This window comes from Haemaphysalis longicornis, unplaced genomic scaffold, assembly GCF_048455015.1.
Source record: "Haemaphysalis longicornis isolate Haplotype H1 unplaced genomic scaffold, Haemaphysalis longicornis Haplotype H1 scaffold_1, whole genome shotgun sequence".
NCBI classification, from domain to species: Eukaryota; Metazoa; Arthropoda; class Arachnida; order Ixodida; family Ixodidae; genus Haemaphysalis; species Haemaphysalis longicornis.
Window position 1 is genome coordinate 515,416 of NW_027526203.1, and position 17,029 is coordinate 532,444.

General features: G+C 47.9%; 1 protein-coding gene across 3 annotated transcripts in view; it reads right to left on the reverse strand.

Moving 5' to 3' along the window:
• Nucleotides 1–9,816, reverse strand: part of LOC144174843 (uncharacterized) — a 108,145-nt gene extending 98,329 nt beyond the window's left edge. For all 3 annotated transcript variants that reach the window (XM_077703781.1, XM_077703799.1, XM_077703790.1), the window contains exons 1-3: nucleotides 9,532–9,816; nucleotides 5,475–5,594; nucleotides 2,789–2,965 (exon numbers count right to left, since the gene is read on the reverse strand). In XM_077703781.1, coding sequence (XP_077559907.1) covers nucleotides 2,789–2,965; nucleotides 5,475–5,519 — 222 coding nt within the window. In that variant the 5' untranslated portion in view covers nucleotides 5,520–5,594; nucleotides 9,532–9,816. The remainder of the gene's footprint in view (nucleotides 1–2,788; nucleotides 2,966–5,474; nucleotides 5,595–9,531) is intronic.
• Between the last annotated feature and the right edge of the window lie 7,213 nt (nucleotides 9,817–17,029).

Consider the following 17,029-nt stretch of genomic DNA (forward strand, 5'->3'; position numbering starts at 1 on the left):
AGTGAAACGTCACAAGTCAACATACGTATCACATGTGTGCTAGCGTGGACACAGTCTTCACTGTGCAATCGAATGGAAATGACCCGCCAGTGGCTGGCCTGCTGATTTTGTTGGCACTACGGTCGGCGAGTCACGCAGTCGGTACAGTCGAGCCAATCCAAAAAGTGTTCGTCACAGGATATACCATAGGAAATTGGTAAGGAGAATGCAAAAAGGAGAATAGCACTTTAAAAATAATTTTTCTACTAAATAAATTAACGCAAATGCACCCAGAGTGCCCGAAACATGGCCTAGAGGCTCCAGACTAATCTGCACAAGTAATCTCACAATGTTTACGAATCACTCAAGTGTCCTTTTAACTGTCCAACAAGGCTGAAATCAGTGAAGCTGAAACATACTACTCAAACTGAAACATATGAAGCATAAGACTGAAACATATGAACGCTAGTGTCAACAGCAAAAGAGGGAGTGAGGTAAAATATATTTAAATAATTCATTTTAACAATAATGAACAAACAGGAGATGGTTTGAACTTTTCAAGACTATGAAGGCAAAAGCCTAGTTGGACCTATTGATCTGCTGTTAAACTTCCTGTTGAACTTTGCGGCCGCGCCCGTTGCCACTCGACCAGCCCCCTGGACAGCCCCCTTCGTAGCTCGCTTTACTAGTTCGCCATTGCCAGAAGCCTCCTTTTCGCCCCTGGTATGTACGTTCCCTCTCAAACCACCTCATATTGCCCGTGCCGCAGCAACATGAGGTGGTTTCAATTTCCTAGCACACAGTCCGAATTTCTGTACAATTATGGGTAGTACTTCACAACAATTTTCTGTACCTCATGCCTTTGATGAAACACGTTGTCTAAGGCTTTGCCTCAAAAGTGTTACTTAATGCCCCTCCTTAAGCAATGACATTTTCTTATGTGCATGTTAGTGATTGCACAGCTGAATGCCCTGTGGGCAAGATTATTCTCAACAATACAGAACATGTCACTGCTGGCTCGAACAAGCTAAAATCATGCAAAATACCACGATGTCATGCCATGTTATGGTACCAAGTCATCACACAATGTCATAAGCTTTCTCCAGGTTGGAAAATACACAGGCAGTGCTCCTTAAGCATGAACTTAGGACTTGAAAGAAGCACAGCTGTCACGTTGAAAAACCTGCCAGTAAATTGTCCGAAATTTTTCATAGTTAGTATTACGTGAGCTGTCTACTAACAGTTTCTCTCAGCTCGTAAGCCTGACTGGCCCATAGCTGCTGGCTAAAACTTTCTTCTGCCTATTTCAGGATTAGAGTTACGATTTCTTGTTTCAATGATTTAGGAAAATGCCCAGCTTCTCCATATTTTGCTGAAAGTACTGCTTCATGTGTGTCTTTGCGAACATGTTTCAATATTCGAAATGTTAGATTGTCAACCTTAGCCTAGGGGGTGCTTTTTCACAGGTCAACAGCACGTCTAAGCTTGTACCACATTGCGAATGGGCATTTTGTAAAAATTCCCCTTGTCGCAACCACTGCTAAGAGGAGGCAGCTATGGATGAAGCTGTGGCAGCAGCCGACAAGAGCAACATGAAAGTTCGACAGCAAGTTCAAAGGCGGATCAACAGAAGGTCTTTTGCCTTCGCATTCTCAGAGAGTTCTAGCCCCTCGTCATTTGTTCCCAAGCACACCTTCAATAAACTATGCAATTAGACGGACTTACCGGTAACAGAGGTTGCTTTGTTGGCTAAGATCGCACGATTAAAGACCAGTGAAAGCTGTACCATATTTACACGATTGTAAGTCGACTCGAATGTAGGTCGACCCCTCCAAAATTGCATCTCCCCCCCAAAAAATATTTTTTTTCGAGCGCAGAAAGCAGCCCGCTTGAACGCTGCTGTAACGAGTGCCGGGAGAGAAGCTCTTCCGTCAACTACCAATGCCCCCCTACGGCGGCTTTTCCATCAAAGATCGATGCTCCCCCAAGAGCCGTACGCTCGCGTTGCGCGCAGTAGATGCTACAAAAGAGAAGCTTCTGTGTAAGCACGCAGAATAACCACGTGCTGTGGGTTGAGCAGGAAACTTTACTTCCAATCATGAGAACCCATTCGCTGCGAGATAACAACAATCGAAGCTACCGGCAGCAGCCACTGCCGCGCGATATCAAAACAAACATGGCGGCTGACAGAAGCTGCTGCTCGCAAGTTCCTCTTATTCGTGAGTACGTTATTCGCATTCAAGAAGCGTTTTGTTCGTCCCTAATAAACAAAATAAGTATTAGCGAATTCCTGGATTGAATGCGCGGCGCTAACGTAGCCACAATCATATCACGTTTCTCAGTACACTTCCGAACGCAATGGTGGGAGGTTAGTCACACAAGGGGCACAGATCGCGAACGCCAACTTTCAAAGTTGGAATCACCTTTGTGGACGCCCGAATATATGCAACAGTAAATGCGCTACGCTTCGACCGTAACCATGGAAACGAGGGTGCAAGGCTCTCGCAAGGCCATTACTAGTGGTACACAGTTTGATTTCGATTCTAAGTCGACCCCCCAACACTGGGTAGTAAAATTTGAAAAAAAGGGTCGACCTACAATCGTGTAAATACGGTAACTTCATGAACACAAGGTTGGACAAGTGTTTGAAATTTGTTTCTGTAATGGCCTCCAAGACACCAACAGCCACCATTCGTGGTTTTACCCCTCATGGTTCAACACAATTTAAAGGCTGTTGGTACGCCAAATTATCACTCACCGCCACCAAGATCGCTCAAGGTGCCACGTGCAGGCTCAAAGTGGTTCTCACCTGATGATGAAGTCGCTGTTCATCAAAGAGCAGCTGGCCCTTGGGCTGGAGGGGCTTGACAGCAGGAAAATTCTGTGCGGGCAAACTGACCAGGTGCCCCACTGGACGCACTCGAGAGGGGCTGATTGGGATGCGCGACACACATGCCACGCCTGCACCGCCTGAGGTGGCTCCAGGCTGCAATGGGCCAAAATTTTCAGTCGTACAGAAGTAAGGACGACAACGGGACATATTCCCTGTGCGTCACTCAGCTCTTGTGCTCCCACCAAGACTGGATTTTCCTGCGATAGACCGCACCTGAGAAGCCCCCACATTCACAACACCTGGTTCATCACAATTCCTGGCAACATTTAACAGTAGGTTTCAACAATAAGTGCACTAGCGACCACACCTGGCTTCGAAAGAAATGGGGGGGGCCAAACAACGAAGTAGAGGAGACTGTGATCGGTTTGATCCTGCAGCTACAGTTGACCATACACCAATTACAGTGCTGTCTTCCAAACATAGCTGCAGTGTTGCGCAAAACACTAAACAGGCTATCAGGCAGGGCCACCTTTTTGTGCTGCAAGATCTGGCAGAGAGGAAAAACATATGGGGGAGCAGTTTCACAAAGAACTTCGTAAACTACCTGAAATGCCCTTGGGATACATCCAGAGGTTTTCAATAACTCAACTGACAATCACAGCCCTTTGATAATGGCACATGGCCAAGGGTGATGCAGAGACCTTCAAGGACCAAAGTTTATTGGAGCAAACTTGTGTTTCACTAGAACTCAAAGAATACACAAGCAGTGAAGGAGCAGTAAATAAAGTAACATGCCGAGACTGGTGTCGGCGAATCAAATGCCGTGACAATTGCCCTGCAAGCATTTATCTTTTCGCATTAATCCTACTGGAACCATAAAATCAAATCGAGAACACAAGCACTCAAAAATGAACATTGTTGTCTAGGGACAACAGGGCGATATACTCTGCCTATCTAATAAGATAGCCTACGCAGCATACAAAAGAAATGGAAAGAAATGTGGGCCCCGCTTCAAACACTGATAACACAGCCGGGTGCGGCCAGATGCTCAAAACAAAATACGCAAGTAAACAAAACAGAATGCATGGTCTTGGGCAGTACACACTCGTGAAAGAGTCCCACTAGATTGATTGTAGGGTTTAACGCGCCGACGCAACGCAGGCGATGAGGCGCGCCGTAGTGGAGGGCTCCGGATTAATTTTGACCACCTGGGGATCTTTAACGTGCGCCGAAATCTCGTACACACGGGCGTTTTTGCTTTTCGCCTCCATCAGAAAAGCGGCCACCGCGGCCGGGAATCGAACCCGCGACCTCGTGCTCAGCAGCGCAACGCCTTAGCCACTGAGCCACCGCGGCGGGTGAAAAAGAGTCCCACTAGTCACTAAAAAGCATAGCTTATGTAGTGGTTGGATGTCCCACCCTTAAATTCTGGACAAAAATTCAGGGGAAGAAAATATTGCTACAAGCAGTCCCAAAGCAGCAAACCTTTTAAGAAAACAGGCACTGCAAAGCATTACTTTGTCAGCTCCCCCACACCTGCTTTGCAAGCTGGGACATTTCCTAATTGCACAAATCTCGTAACCAGTGGCCACCATTAAGAGGAGAAACATGACGCTTTTCGTCAGCTTCATCCCCATGCACTCTGCTTCAGCAGAAAAATGAGTGCCCTTTAGTTATACTTTATGCTGTTGCATTTATTCAAAGAATATTAGAAAAATATCAAATCTAAATGGAAGCTACTTGGTTTGATGGCTGCATTGAGTACACAATTTTACTGCAAGAAAGTTTAGAGCTTTCGCACAGACCTAGTGGGAAAACATGCTAAAAAAGCAAGCTATGACAAAATGTACCAGGCATTCTCGCAATCATGGAAATGATGCATCTCACAACTTCTGGTACTCTATTTTTTAATACTGCTGCCACACAGCACTGTTGCCCTGGCCATGAGTTTAGCCTTTTCTTTCCCCAAATAAGACAAAACACAGAAGGGATCAGAGAGAAATATCCCTGCTAGATTTTTCACACATACAAAAAGCAGAACACTTTTCAGCTCTAAATAAATACTGTACAAGGTGTAAAAAGCCTGATATTTTCGCAGTGGAAGAAGCTGTAAGGTTTGAAGCATACATTTAGTCATGTGAAGATAATTGCCATGCGCAATCATTTGGGCAGTTAAAAAAAAGTATTGTATGACCAGAAGGGGTTTCCTTTTGCAGTCCACAACTTAAGTCTGGCTGTGGGGATTAATGCGCTGATGCTACAAGATGACGAGTGCCAAAATTTGAATTTGTATTCATCGATAACATACTACTAAAAAAATAGGTGCGGTCACAAAAGTGTTAAAGACAAACACGCAAGAAAGACGCATAAAACAATTTCAGACCTTATATTCACATACATGTGGAGTGACAGTTTCGCACGTCAGCAGAGTCAGATGCAAGTCCATAGGCTCCTAGCAGGCCCAAGCACTTTTTATTGCGTACGTAGAAAGTTGCATGTGTACACAGGAAGCTTCGGTGCACTTACTATAAACAAACTTCCTAACCTTCAACCCCCCCCACTATGGAACAGTTTGCCAGTGCCCAAGTGGCCATCAAAACATTCATATCACTAGACTACAACCCACGCAGCAGCAGCAGTAAAGTGCACAAACTTGCACTACCTTGGATGCTCTGACTGCAGGCCCTTTCTGTGGAATGTTGGCCATGGCCTCCTCCGCCCGCTTCTTCTCAGCGACCCGGTCCCGCACCTTGCTGGCAAGCAGCTTGGCCCGGGCGCGCACCTGCAGCAGAGGCAAAGGCACAGTGGGCAGCAGGGCCTTAGTCCCCAAAGCCAGTGCTACCAGCCACACTGTCCAATGCACAACCGGCTTCCAAGTGAGAACTGCGGGGTGAATCTGGGGGTCAAATACTCCAGGAAGCAATACAAGCAGAACGAAAACGCACACACCCAAAGTGCCTACTTGCGCACACCACATTGGCGCACAATCTTGGGCTGGAAGCCAGCATTTTCCAGACACCCACCCAAGCCTTACCTCTGGGCATACAAGTCCCACACCTAATGTACTGCTGCGGAGAAGGGGCTCCTCTGGCCTCTCGACCAAACTCTAGCACCGCTTTGGCGAAACGCAATTCACAAGGTCTGCCCAGCTTTTGCCAGTTGGCGCTCCTATGCACCCACGTTTCCTTGGTGTCTGTCTGCCTATCATGCGGCATGTCAAGATCATGGTCATGTAAGGTGGGACGCCTGCTTGCACATGCCACACCACAGATGAGCAGCCAAACTAAGTGTCCGTACTGTTCCCATTGGAGCGCCACTGACACGACAGGCAATATTACAGGCGGCACTGGATGATCTATAGCACGCAACCGCATGTGCCAATGCAGATGCATGTCGTACATCCTTGACCAGTTCATTAATTGAGCTTATCACTAATGCTGCCAGCATTTAAAAAATGCAAAGCAAACATGGTTTTTGAAACATGGGTCAGCTCTCCAAACCATTCGTCACTGCAGCTTCCAATTGAAGAAGTGCCGTTGAAAACATTTGTCACAGCACAAGGGCAACCACACAATGCTCTTTTCATATATGCGCTGAAGCCACACCTTGTTTCAAATCCCATTATGATGCAATCCTTTTGAATGAAACTTATGGAGCATAGAATATTTTAACCCCTTTGAAAATAACATACAAGAAACGCTTCTGAGCACGAGGTCGCGGGTTCGATTCCCGGCCGCGGCGGCCGCTTTTCTGATGGAGGCGAAAAGCAAAAACGCCCGTGTGTACGAGATTTCGGCGCACGTTAAAGATCCCCAGGTGGTCAAAATTGATCCGGAGCCCTCCACTACGGCGCGCCTCATCGCCTGTGTTGCGTCGGCGCGTTAAACCCCACAATCAATCAACATACAAGAAACACTTTGAGGTAGCAAAAAAAACATGCACACTACAATGACAATGGCAAGCAAACATAAGCCACGCACATTTCATTAAAAATCCAGCTCTTTCTCTTATAAGCCAACAGAGGTTACAAGCCACAGCTGTGCAAGTGTGGTTCCGTTCACCTCTTCGTTAATGAGGCTTGATTTTTAATAACTGTAGCTGACTTTTTCGAAACACTTTTGAAATACTCCAAAACACATTCTCAAGACAACCACTCAATTTATTATACTTCTACACATTCTTAGAAACTAGTGTGGAGTGACACTTTAGTATATGCTCTAGGGTGCAATCAAGTCAACCGTGCATGCATTATACTGCTTCCATTTTGCAAAACCACTACGTTGTGCGTATAGCACTACCAATACAAAATATCACAGCGAAACACCCGCAATGCCCAAGGCTTTTTGATTTTAGGGTATGTTCAACAAAATACACGATTTTATTTCGTATTTAATGTAGTCAAGGTCAACTAGTTCCGTATGGATTACCTGGGATTTTTTTCACACTGTCTATTCTCACTAGAGCCCTGATAATTACCATTGGAAATTTCACGGAAGTTTCTACAAAAGCCTGGTGGCACAAAACTGGCGTATTAAAATTGCCTCAAGGACCTTATTGATCAAAAAAGAGGACACGTAGCAGTGGTTGCTTTATGAAACAGGGTAAAAAAAAATGAACAAATCAGTACAGTTGAACAAGAAAAGTCCCTTCGACAGAAAAGCTTTATCTTTAGCGAAATAGATTCAGGCAGTTTAAGAGCCCACCACCACGAGCATTTCGATTGGACAGCACCACTTCTTTCACTGCTGGCAGCTGTTGAACGAGCCAGTGAAGAGCTGGGCCAAGCGTCAGCCAACACGAGCTCGCGTGTCGAAGAGAAACATTCTCAGGAATGGTGAATGGTGAGGGATTCTGGCAGGCTTTCAGACGCTCACTTTGTGATGCAGCGTTTCTGAAGAAGCAATAAGTATCCACAAGTGCTGCTTCTACATCACTGCCCAATGCAGCTAGAGCATGCCCAAAGGCGTTGTGCACTTTGTGCAACGAACCCTCCCCAATATCGAGAAGCGCAGGATTAACATTTTTGTAAGCTTTTTTAGGCTCTTCCTTACATAAGGCCCGTCACTGTAAAAACACAACAGGATGTCTCTTGGAAGATCCTGTACTGCTTCCTTCACAGCATGAGAACGCCTGCTGGTGGAATGATTGCAAATGTTCAACAACTCTTCAACAACAAGCACATCAAACTGTTGGCAGCGCTGTTCCAGAATTGCTGTCTCGTCAATTTGGATCCTGAAGAAGAACCCGGGTGTATTCAACCCCTGGACTACAATGCCCTTGAAGTAACGGCCCAATCCACCAGATACCACACAAGAAACTTTCTTCAACCCCCAGAAGTTTTTGGCAATCTGCAAGTCAGCGAACATTAGTGGAAAAATAGCAGAAGCTGCATCACCTCACGAAAAATGGCAGTATTGGCAATCTGCGAGTCAGCGAACATTAGTGGAAAAATAGCAGAAGCTGTATCACCTCACGAAAAATGGCAGTATTGCATTATATTTCGTTTTCGTTCCTGGGAGAAGCCACCATAACCTTGCGACTGTTTTGGAGCAGACATGGAGCAATTATTTGGAGCAGCACGGAGCAGGATGACCCTCTTGGTACAGCTCGGAGCAATTGGCGCAGCAGTTCCCCCACTGAGATCGAAGTGTAAAGCCAGTTCCAAGCAAGCACCTCAAAGCTTCAGCACTTTGCATGACAGCGGCTTGTTCTGGTACATTTTAGCAGATGCATTTCTGTCACTTATGTCTAAAGCATGGTTGGAAAAAAGTCGCTTCATGAATTTCTTGTATATAAGCTGTACAAAAGTTCCTCTGGTCATTGTTGCAGATTTCACATTTTAACACTGGCAAGCCTGTGATTACATCTGCTGTGTTGCAAACACTGCTCCATAGGTTTCTGCAGAGCACTTTAGTCTGACAGCACCACCTCTACATACTTCTTCAGATCATAAAGAACTAATGACTTGTGTCTGGTAGTGGAGGCCACCATGTCTTGGTGGGAAATCAACCCATCCATGGCGGAGTTTCCCTTTGGCTTTCTTACTAAATCCACACAGCTCTCATACTCAACTTTCTCACTCACTACGCGAGAAATGTAGCCCCCAAGTGTTGTGGCTGCCATATCTGCAGTCGGCAAAAAAGATTGACGACAAGCAAACTTCTCGCAAAAAGATTGGCGACAAGCAAACTTCTCGCAGTGTTCTTGCACCCGGTTCTAAACGCTTACAAACGCTCTCAAAGAACTCTAAAATTCTTGCAAACGCTCTAAAAGAACTACGCATGCGCCCCATCTATTTTGCAGCCAGACGATGCAGCATGCGTCAAAGGCTGTGTGCTCCCTTGTTCGCATTTCTTAAATCCCCCCTGTACAGGTGACGGGATAGTGCGGGAGGGGCTCAAGGACGAGAATGTTTCGTGGACGAGTTTTTCGACAGCGAGACTTTCGGGGGGCGTGACTGACTGCCATTCTTTAGTTCGCCGTGGCGTCTGCTAGGAGGACCGGTACTGGAAAAAGGTTCATTCTCACGGCTGCCGTCTTTTTTTAGCCCCAAGCTGCCATCCTCTTCAGGATTGCCAACAGCATCTGCCGTGGTGGAAGTCGCGACCCCGAGTTTGGTAGTCGCACAACGGCATTCGAGCGCCATTTGCCCAGAACGAAGTCTCGTACTCACAGTTGCTTAGGGCTAACAACATAAGCTTGAATCTTTCCCACCATACCTCCTGGAGACGAGAAGCGCGGAGCTTCTGGACGTTGTCCGGGGGTGGCTCCGCCAGTTTTCCCAGAGAGAGCCGCAGCCGGAATCCGAGAGTGACAGACAAAGCCTGGTCGGCACAGGCAAAGCCGGTGCTGATTTCGCGATGTCAGACAAAGGACACCAGGACGGCCTGAAGAGCTCGCGGCAAGATGGAACTCCTACTACACTCTGCAGGGTCTCAGGCACTGTTACTACGTTGGTCCACAGAACAGGGAGGTGCGGGCCGCACGAGCCGTCATCATTCCGTCAATTCCGTCATTTCGAATTGTGCACACCGGAAATCACCGGAAATTGCGCGTCTAAAGCTTACGCTAACGCCGCCTAGGCCTTGCCATCTAGAACTTGCTCTCGGTCTAAAAAAAATTAAAATTTTTACTTTTATAATGCGTGGTTTTGTTTTATTTTATTAGCAAAAAAGATCTCACACGTTAAAGTGTCTCAACAAAGCTTAAATTTTAGTCTTCATATTCTATCCCCAGGTGATAATAGAATACGAACGCGCGAAGTATGAAAATGTATTTTAACACAAATTTCTGTATGGCCTGGTGCCTTCCTCTGGCAGAAAGGTTTACAGAAACAAGACATTGCAAACACCATAGCAAAATCCCACAATTTAATAGGTAATAGGACGATGCTATACGTACAACGTAGTGAAGTCCCGCCGGAAATTGCTATACGCACTACCCATATAGCGTCATCTATGGGCACTGTCAGACCCATGGAGGAAAAAAAAGCTTAGGAGAGGCCCCCAGCTATCCCCGCGCATTGGCAAAAGTGTGGAGGAAGTCACGTGTTTTCGGCGGCCATTGGAAGTAGCGTTAGCAACGGCGTCCTAGCAACAGCCCGCCCGCCGTTCGCCAGTCATGGAGGAAAGGCAGCGCCTGCCTTGTCGTCCGATTGCGAAGATTGCTGCTTCGCTTTGCTGCGCTGTGGTCTTGCGGAACTCGAAAAGGATGCTGCGAGTTGCGACAGCTGCGCCGATGTGAATATGTCATTTAATTTCTACTTGCAAGTGCACCTTGTACCGCGTCAAGCTTTTGCTCCGGTCGCGATCACGACGCGCCTATTGAAGTGCAGATATCGTGAACGCGTCGTCCCGTCGTACGCGCGGACACCCGTCAGGTAGATTTTCGGGAAGTGATACACGGTGTGCAGTACGTAGGCGACTTGCAACCGAACGATTCGCAACTCAATTTTTTGGTTATCGCCGCTGCAATATATAGTTTGCTAGGCTGGCAATGCGCGGCAGTGCCTTTGCAACTGTTACAAGGTAGATTCCCAGTTGATATAATTCCATCGTCCTATTACCTTAGTAGGTGTCCGTCTGTTGACTGGAAGAGTGCTGGATCTGGATCTTTTTGTGGTCTCGCTCTGGATTTCGCTTTTATACGCTTCATACTGCGAGGTTAGTGTATGAACGTTTTCAACTGATATCACCTTGAATTTATTGACACTGAGACAAGTTGAAACTTCTCGAAAAAAAGTTTATTGACGCCACCCACCCTCTCATTTTTTTTTTTACTCAATAAAACGTTTTGCCTCCTCCTCCTCCTCCTCCTCCTTCGCAAAAAATTCTATCGAAGGCACGCGAACAACGGTAAAAACATTCCACAATTTTTTAGCGTGAAATCTGCATGAAGTGCTGCTTACCTATATATATAGAACGGCCGTTTAATTGACTAGTCATCTCTGGGATTGCCAGTGAAACTGCAACGCAAACGTGGGCACTTTCCAGTCCGGTAGCCGCACGGCGTTCTCCATCGCTTGGGAACCTATAAACGGCGGCGATTGCAAACAAAGGATGAATGCACACCAATGTACAGCAATACTTGTCAGCGGAATGATGCACTAACCGGTGGAAAGTGACGCCCAATTCCTTGGGTACCGATCGCGACTTGCAGCCTGGCATCGAGCATTGCGGCATTGTTAGAACGAGCCGCTTCGCAAACCTGCTGCGGCCACACTGAAGACGTGTAACAGTGTAACCGCGCGTTTAGGTTCACGGTCACGCGCTGCAAAACGGCCTTCTACCTGCCTATCAGCTGATTTCCGCCGGCTCGGCGCTGGCAGATGCAGACGACAAGAGAGGTGATACAGGACGGAGGAGGCGGAGAAGGTGCACCGAGAGAGAGAGGCAAAAAGAGTCCGCCAATGGCATGGAGGGCCAATGGTCCGCCATTCGACTTACAGAAATGGCGTTTCCGGCTGCGCTGGGTGTGACGTCAGGGCCTCTCCTAAGCTTTTCTTTCCTCCATGGTCAGACCCAACGTTGGTCAGACCCGTGTCTCGGCAGGAAAGCTGTATGCTAAACGCCACACAGCATAAACGCCACACAGCAAAGCCCACCTTAAAGAGCTCTGATGATGATGATGACCTGAATTCACGTTCGCAGGTCTATGGGTAGGGCACGGGTGATTCGTTCAGCTGAAGAGCAGGCGGTTATGCGAGCACGCGCTTATGAGCGTAATCGTGAGCGTGCTCATGAGCGTCATGCGGACCCCGAAGTTCGTCAGGCGGAAATGGAGGCTAATGAGCGACGAAGGCCTCAGTTGTTGTGCATTGCGTGTTTACCATCAAGCTTCGCGTGTGTTACCTTTTAGAAAAAGGATGAATAATGTTTGCAAAAAATGAGAAAGATGTGTCCTTTAATGTGGTGATAATGATTGGCCTCCACAGTATTTGGACCTCGTGCATGGCCTGGCACCACAACGATGTGGACGCGAGGCCGGCGCGACAGTGCTTCCGAGAAAGCGTATGCAAATTGGTCAAAGTTCCTAAAATACCAACCCCTCATTTTGCAGTGGGAGGGTTGGATGAGCAACTCCGAACAGTATTGCAAAAACAAAAAAAAAAAATGCCAGAACGCGCGAGGCAGGCCGCCCAGACCCAGGGCTTCTAGAACTAAGGAGGCCCCCACTTGCGGGCCTCCTTACAACTCTGACTGCTCTAATTAACGTTTATTCCTCCTTTTGCAGAACGCAAAGCTTCCTGTGCCCGAGTGGCTAGGTATGAACACTCATCGGCCACATCATTTAAGGAATTTTAACGACAAAAAAACGTGCTTCATTTCTAAATATTGTTTGGTCGTATGATGTTGAGTGTTGTGTGAGGAATAGGTAATGAGAAAGAAGCTGTGGTGGTCCAGCGGTTCCGAGCTGGTATCTCATTCTGAAGGACCGTGGTTCCAATCCCACCCAGCAAAAGATTTCCTGAATTTTGTTTTCGCGTAATTTGTTACATTGTGTTGTTTATTGAAGCTGAATTCCCTCAGAAATGGGGAGCCATTTTATCCTTTGAACAGTCGGACATCGTGAGTGCCAAGGACGCCGGATATTTAAACAAAGGTAACTGATGCTTTCGCATAACAGACTGCATCGAGGGAGGAAGAAGGGGGGAGGGGGGGGGGGGCTGTGGAACCCCCTTCCACCACCCTCGAAATAAAATCCTGGTTACGCCATTGCCCCGTTATAACACGTTTATGCCAGAAAAAAAAAAGGCATCGTAGCTAAGACACGGGCGAACGGAAGACGACGCACTTTAGCTCTCGTGCGTGTCAAGTCTTCCGTTTCCTTGCTTTAGCTACACTGTCTTTTCGTCTTTATCACGTCGAATCAACTCGTCCAAATAGCCGCTTTAGTGCAATTTGTTTCTGCTACGTTCGTGGTAGTAGCATCACAAATAACAAAAAGCTGACTATATGATTGTTTGACGCCGCTGTGACATCCTCGAGTCCGTATTTTTTTAGGAGAAAGTCTCAAATGCTTCATTACGCGAAAAACCGGCGTCCGGCGTCGGCGTGACTGAGAAATTGCCTGAAAAATGGCAAAAGTGCGAGGAGAATAAAATTAAGGGATAGAAAATTTAGCCGTTTGAAATTAGAAGCCGCAGCTTTATGGAGTGGGAATATGACATTCATCCTGTGTACCACAGCCGATCCTCTGCCGTAGCTGACATAAAGTGTACCCGGTTGACGAGGTGCGGCCTTCAATTTAAAAACGTATTACAGACACGTACTGAGGACTACGGGAACAATCCGTGCTAGAGCAATGCACGGGCCCGAGCAGACCCGACAGCCACGGCCCGGTCTGCATTTCAGATCATGATCTGCTGTGCAGACTAGATGCTCCGTCAGATTGCCCGCTACGAAGACACTTAACCAAATGCAATAAACAAATTTTCTTCCATGTCTAAGCCCGGCCCTGGTCACGCACACGCAGACCCTCCCAAGGCTTAAAAATGAATGACCGAGCCCGGGCCGGGTCTGGGCTTGAGACTGTGGGCCCGGGCAGGATCCGGGCTAGGTGTTACGGTCCCGGGTCAGACTCGGGCTTTATAAAGCGGGCTCGGGTTGGGCCTGGGCCTTAAAATCAGGCCAATGCAGTGCACTAATCTGTGCATGGCAATACCACAAGTAAGAAAACCAGGTTTACGGTAATAGGGGTATATGTCGGGCTGACTAGAACGATTGGCCATGCCTCTCAATAAATTACCCGAGGGAAGAAACAAAAATTCAAAGCCCCCTTTATCTAACGAGAAAAATGGTTGAAACGCCAAGCTTTCTCTCATGCAACCTGAGTCAAAGTCCAAAATACAAACTGCTTCGACCGCGCCGGATTGGCGCAAGCAGATAGGCATCGACATAACGCGAGGGACCTGGGTTCGATTCCGACCCAGGGAAGTGGAGGAGGAGGAATGCCTTTAATGAATGAAGAGAGGTCAGCCTGGCAGCGAGCTTGGCTTGCTACTCCACATGAACGTGAGATGTGCGAAAGTGAAGGGAAACGAAAACACAAAAACTCACGCAGACACTACAAAAGCAAATAAGCACACAAACTGACAAATGCAGGATCACGCACACGGCGCACAAACAGAAGTGAAGTTAAGGCACACATTCACAGAGTTTTGTTCAGGCCGGAGTCACGGAGAAATGACACCAAAGCCCGTGTACTCCGTGTTGCCGCGGCAGTTGAGTGCCAAGGACCAATGGCGTCAGAAAGCTTCAATGGTGCATCAGCACGCAGTCCCAAAGTTGTCTTCCAGGTTAGCCGCGGGGTGTCATAACGGGGACACACACACAGAACATGTTCTATGTCCTCACGGACACTGCATACTTGACAGTGAGGTGAGGCAACCCGGCGCGTCTTGTGCAGGTAGTGGCTGGTAAAAGCGACGTTGAGGCGAATGCGGTGAACGACTGCTTCGTCACGCTTTCCCAGGCCACACGGCATTCGAAAAGTGCAGGCGGGATCGATTCTGTATAGTGGCTGATAATTTTTTGTCCCGTCCGTCCATGTGGAGAGTTGTGACTGCCGCGCCACGGAGTACGCAAGTGTCGCGGCGTCACGTCTAGAGAAAGGAATCGGGATGATGACACTAGATTGGGTGTGGGCCGCGCAAGCTGTTTCGTCGGCCACCACATTCCCATTCACCCCACAATGTCCAGGTAGCCACTGTAACACTACCTCGTGAAGCATTCTGGCAGCTTGTGTATGCAGGGTGTGTATTTCGTGGGCCAGTTGCTCGCGCGGGAATGATGCTAGTTGCTGTAGCGCCGCCCGTGAATCTGTGAAAATCACCCACACAGAAGCTTCTTGCCCAAGAATGTACTGCAAAGCGGAGCGCAAGGCAGCAAGTTCTGAGGTCGTCGACGTTGTTTTGTGGCTTAACCTGGCCGCAATTGTGGTGCGCGTTGATGGAACCCAGATTCCGACAGCAGATGATGTGGCCGTCACCGATCCATCAGTGTAGATATGCTTGTGGTTAGAGTAGCAATTCCACATGTGCTCTAGAGTGAAGTACTTTAGGGCTGGAATTGGCAACCTTGATTTACTGCTGATGCCCGGTATTGTGGTGACGATTCGCCAGGGGGAGTACAACCAGGGCGGGAGATGAAGCGGCGCAGGGCACTTCTGACACAAGGGTGGTAGAGTGTCTTGTACCTCTAAAGCAGAGCTAGAACTCAGCGGATGTCCATGGGCCCTAGTCGCCAGCCGCAGATGTAGGCGAAGCTGCTCCTCTTTCACCAGTACACTGGGTAAGAAGCGCCTAGACTCTCGTATGGTCCCCAGCGTAGAAGTTGTCTTCGGAAGACCCAGACAAAACCGCAGAGCTCGGGCCTGCATACTTTCTAACAGCCTTGTGTTGGTCTTGGAAAGAGGGCCGAGTACTGGGAGGCTGTATCGGAGCAGTCCTTCACAGAGTGCCGTGTAGAGACGTAGGAGGGGCCCAGTAGAACAACCTCCTGAGCCGCTGGTCAGCATGCGTAGCACCTGAGCAAAGGAGCCCAGTTTCTCCTTCAGGAGACGAACGTGGGGGGACCACGTCATCGACCTGTCAAGTGTTACGCCGAGGAATCGGTGTGAGTCCACAAAGGGTATGGGGACCCCTGCCGCTGAAAGATGATAGCGGGAGACATCACGCCTGGTGAAGGCTATTGCCGCACATTTCCTAGCCGAGATTTCGAGGCCACGTCTCGTCAAAAAGTCCGCTATAGAATTGATGGCTTTTTGAAGGCGAGCTTGTAAAACTCGCCTGTTGCGGCCAGAGCTCCAGATGCAGATATCGTCAGCATAGAGCGATATTTCGACAGTGTGTGGCACGCACTTCTCAATTCCAATGAGGCTGATATTAAAGAGGGTTGGGCTTAAAATGCCGCCCTGTGGCACACCTCGCGTGACATTGTGAGGGGCTGTTTCGCCGTCTTTCGTGGACATAAAGACGGATCTGTCAGACAGATAATCGGATATCCACGCATACATGCGACCTCCGATGCCTACCGACTCCAATGCAGATCTTATTGCCTCATGTGCCACACAGTCAAAGGCTGCTTTAATGTCAATGAACACTGCTAGAGTGATGCGACGCTGGGCTTTCGCACTCTTAACGTCATTGACAAGGGCAAGCACGTTGTCGATGCTGCTGCGGGAGTGTCTGAATCCAGTCATCAGTGGGGCATACACGTTCCGCTCTGTCTAGTCCAAGTGTTTCTTTCTTCAGATGCCTGATGTGCCTTCGCTTATAATCGTCATCATCATCATCGTTTTGTAAAATAGACTGTGTAAAGTTGGCTTTTCTGCCACACGTTCTGCCGCGACATTAAACGCCATTCGTGAGGCATGAAAAGTTTCCCTTTAAAATGGTTCGAAAGAAAAAAATACCACCATAACGGTGATAAGAGAGAACACAATACTTTCACCGCTGCTGTGTACGCTACAACGTACTCTCGACGGCCCGTCATGATTGTACAAAGTGACAATGCCTCCATCATCGCATTGCTTGAAATATGCTTTCGCAATGCAACACATCAGCCCTCATGTATTCTGTTGGAGATTGCCCCGCTCTGTGAATTTTCCCGCGATATTTTCTCCTGCTCCTTTGCATTGCCACGTCCTAACGTTACACTTTCAATAAATGAAATAAATGGTGTCGCTTAAAATCATGTTTGCTCCCTTACCCCCATT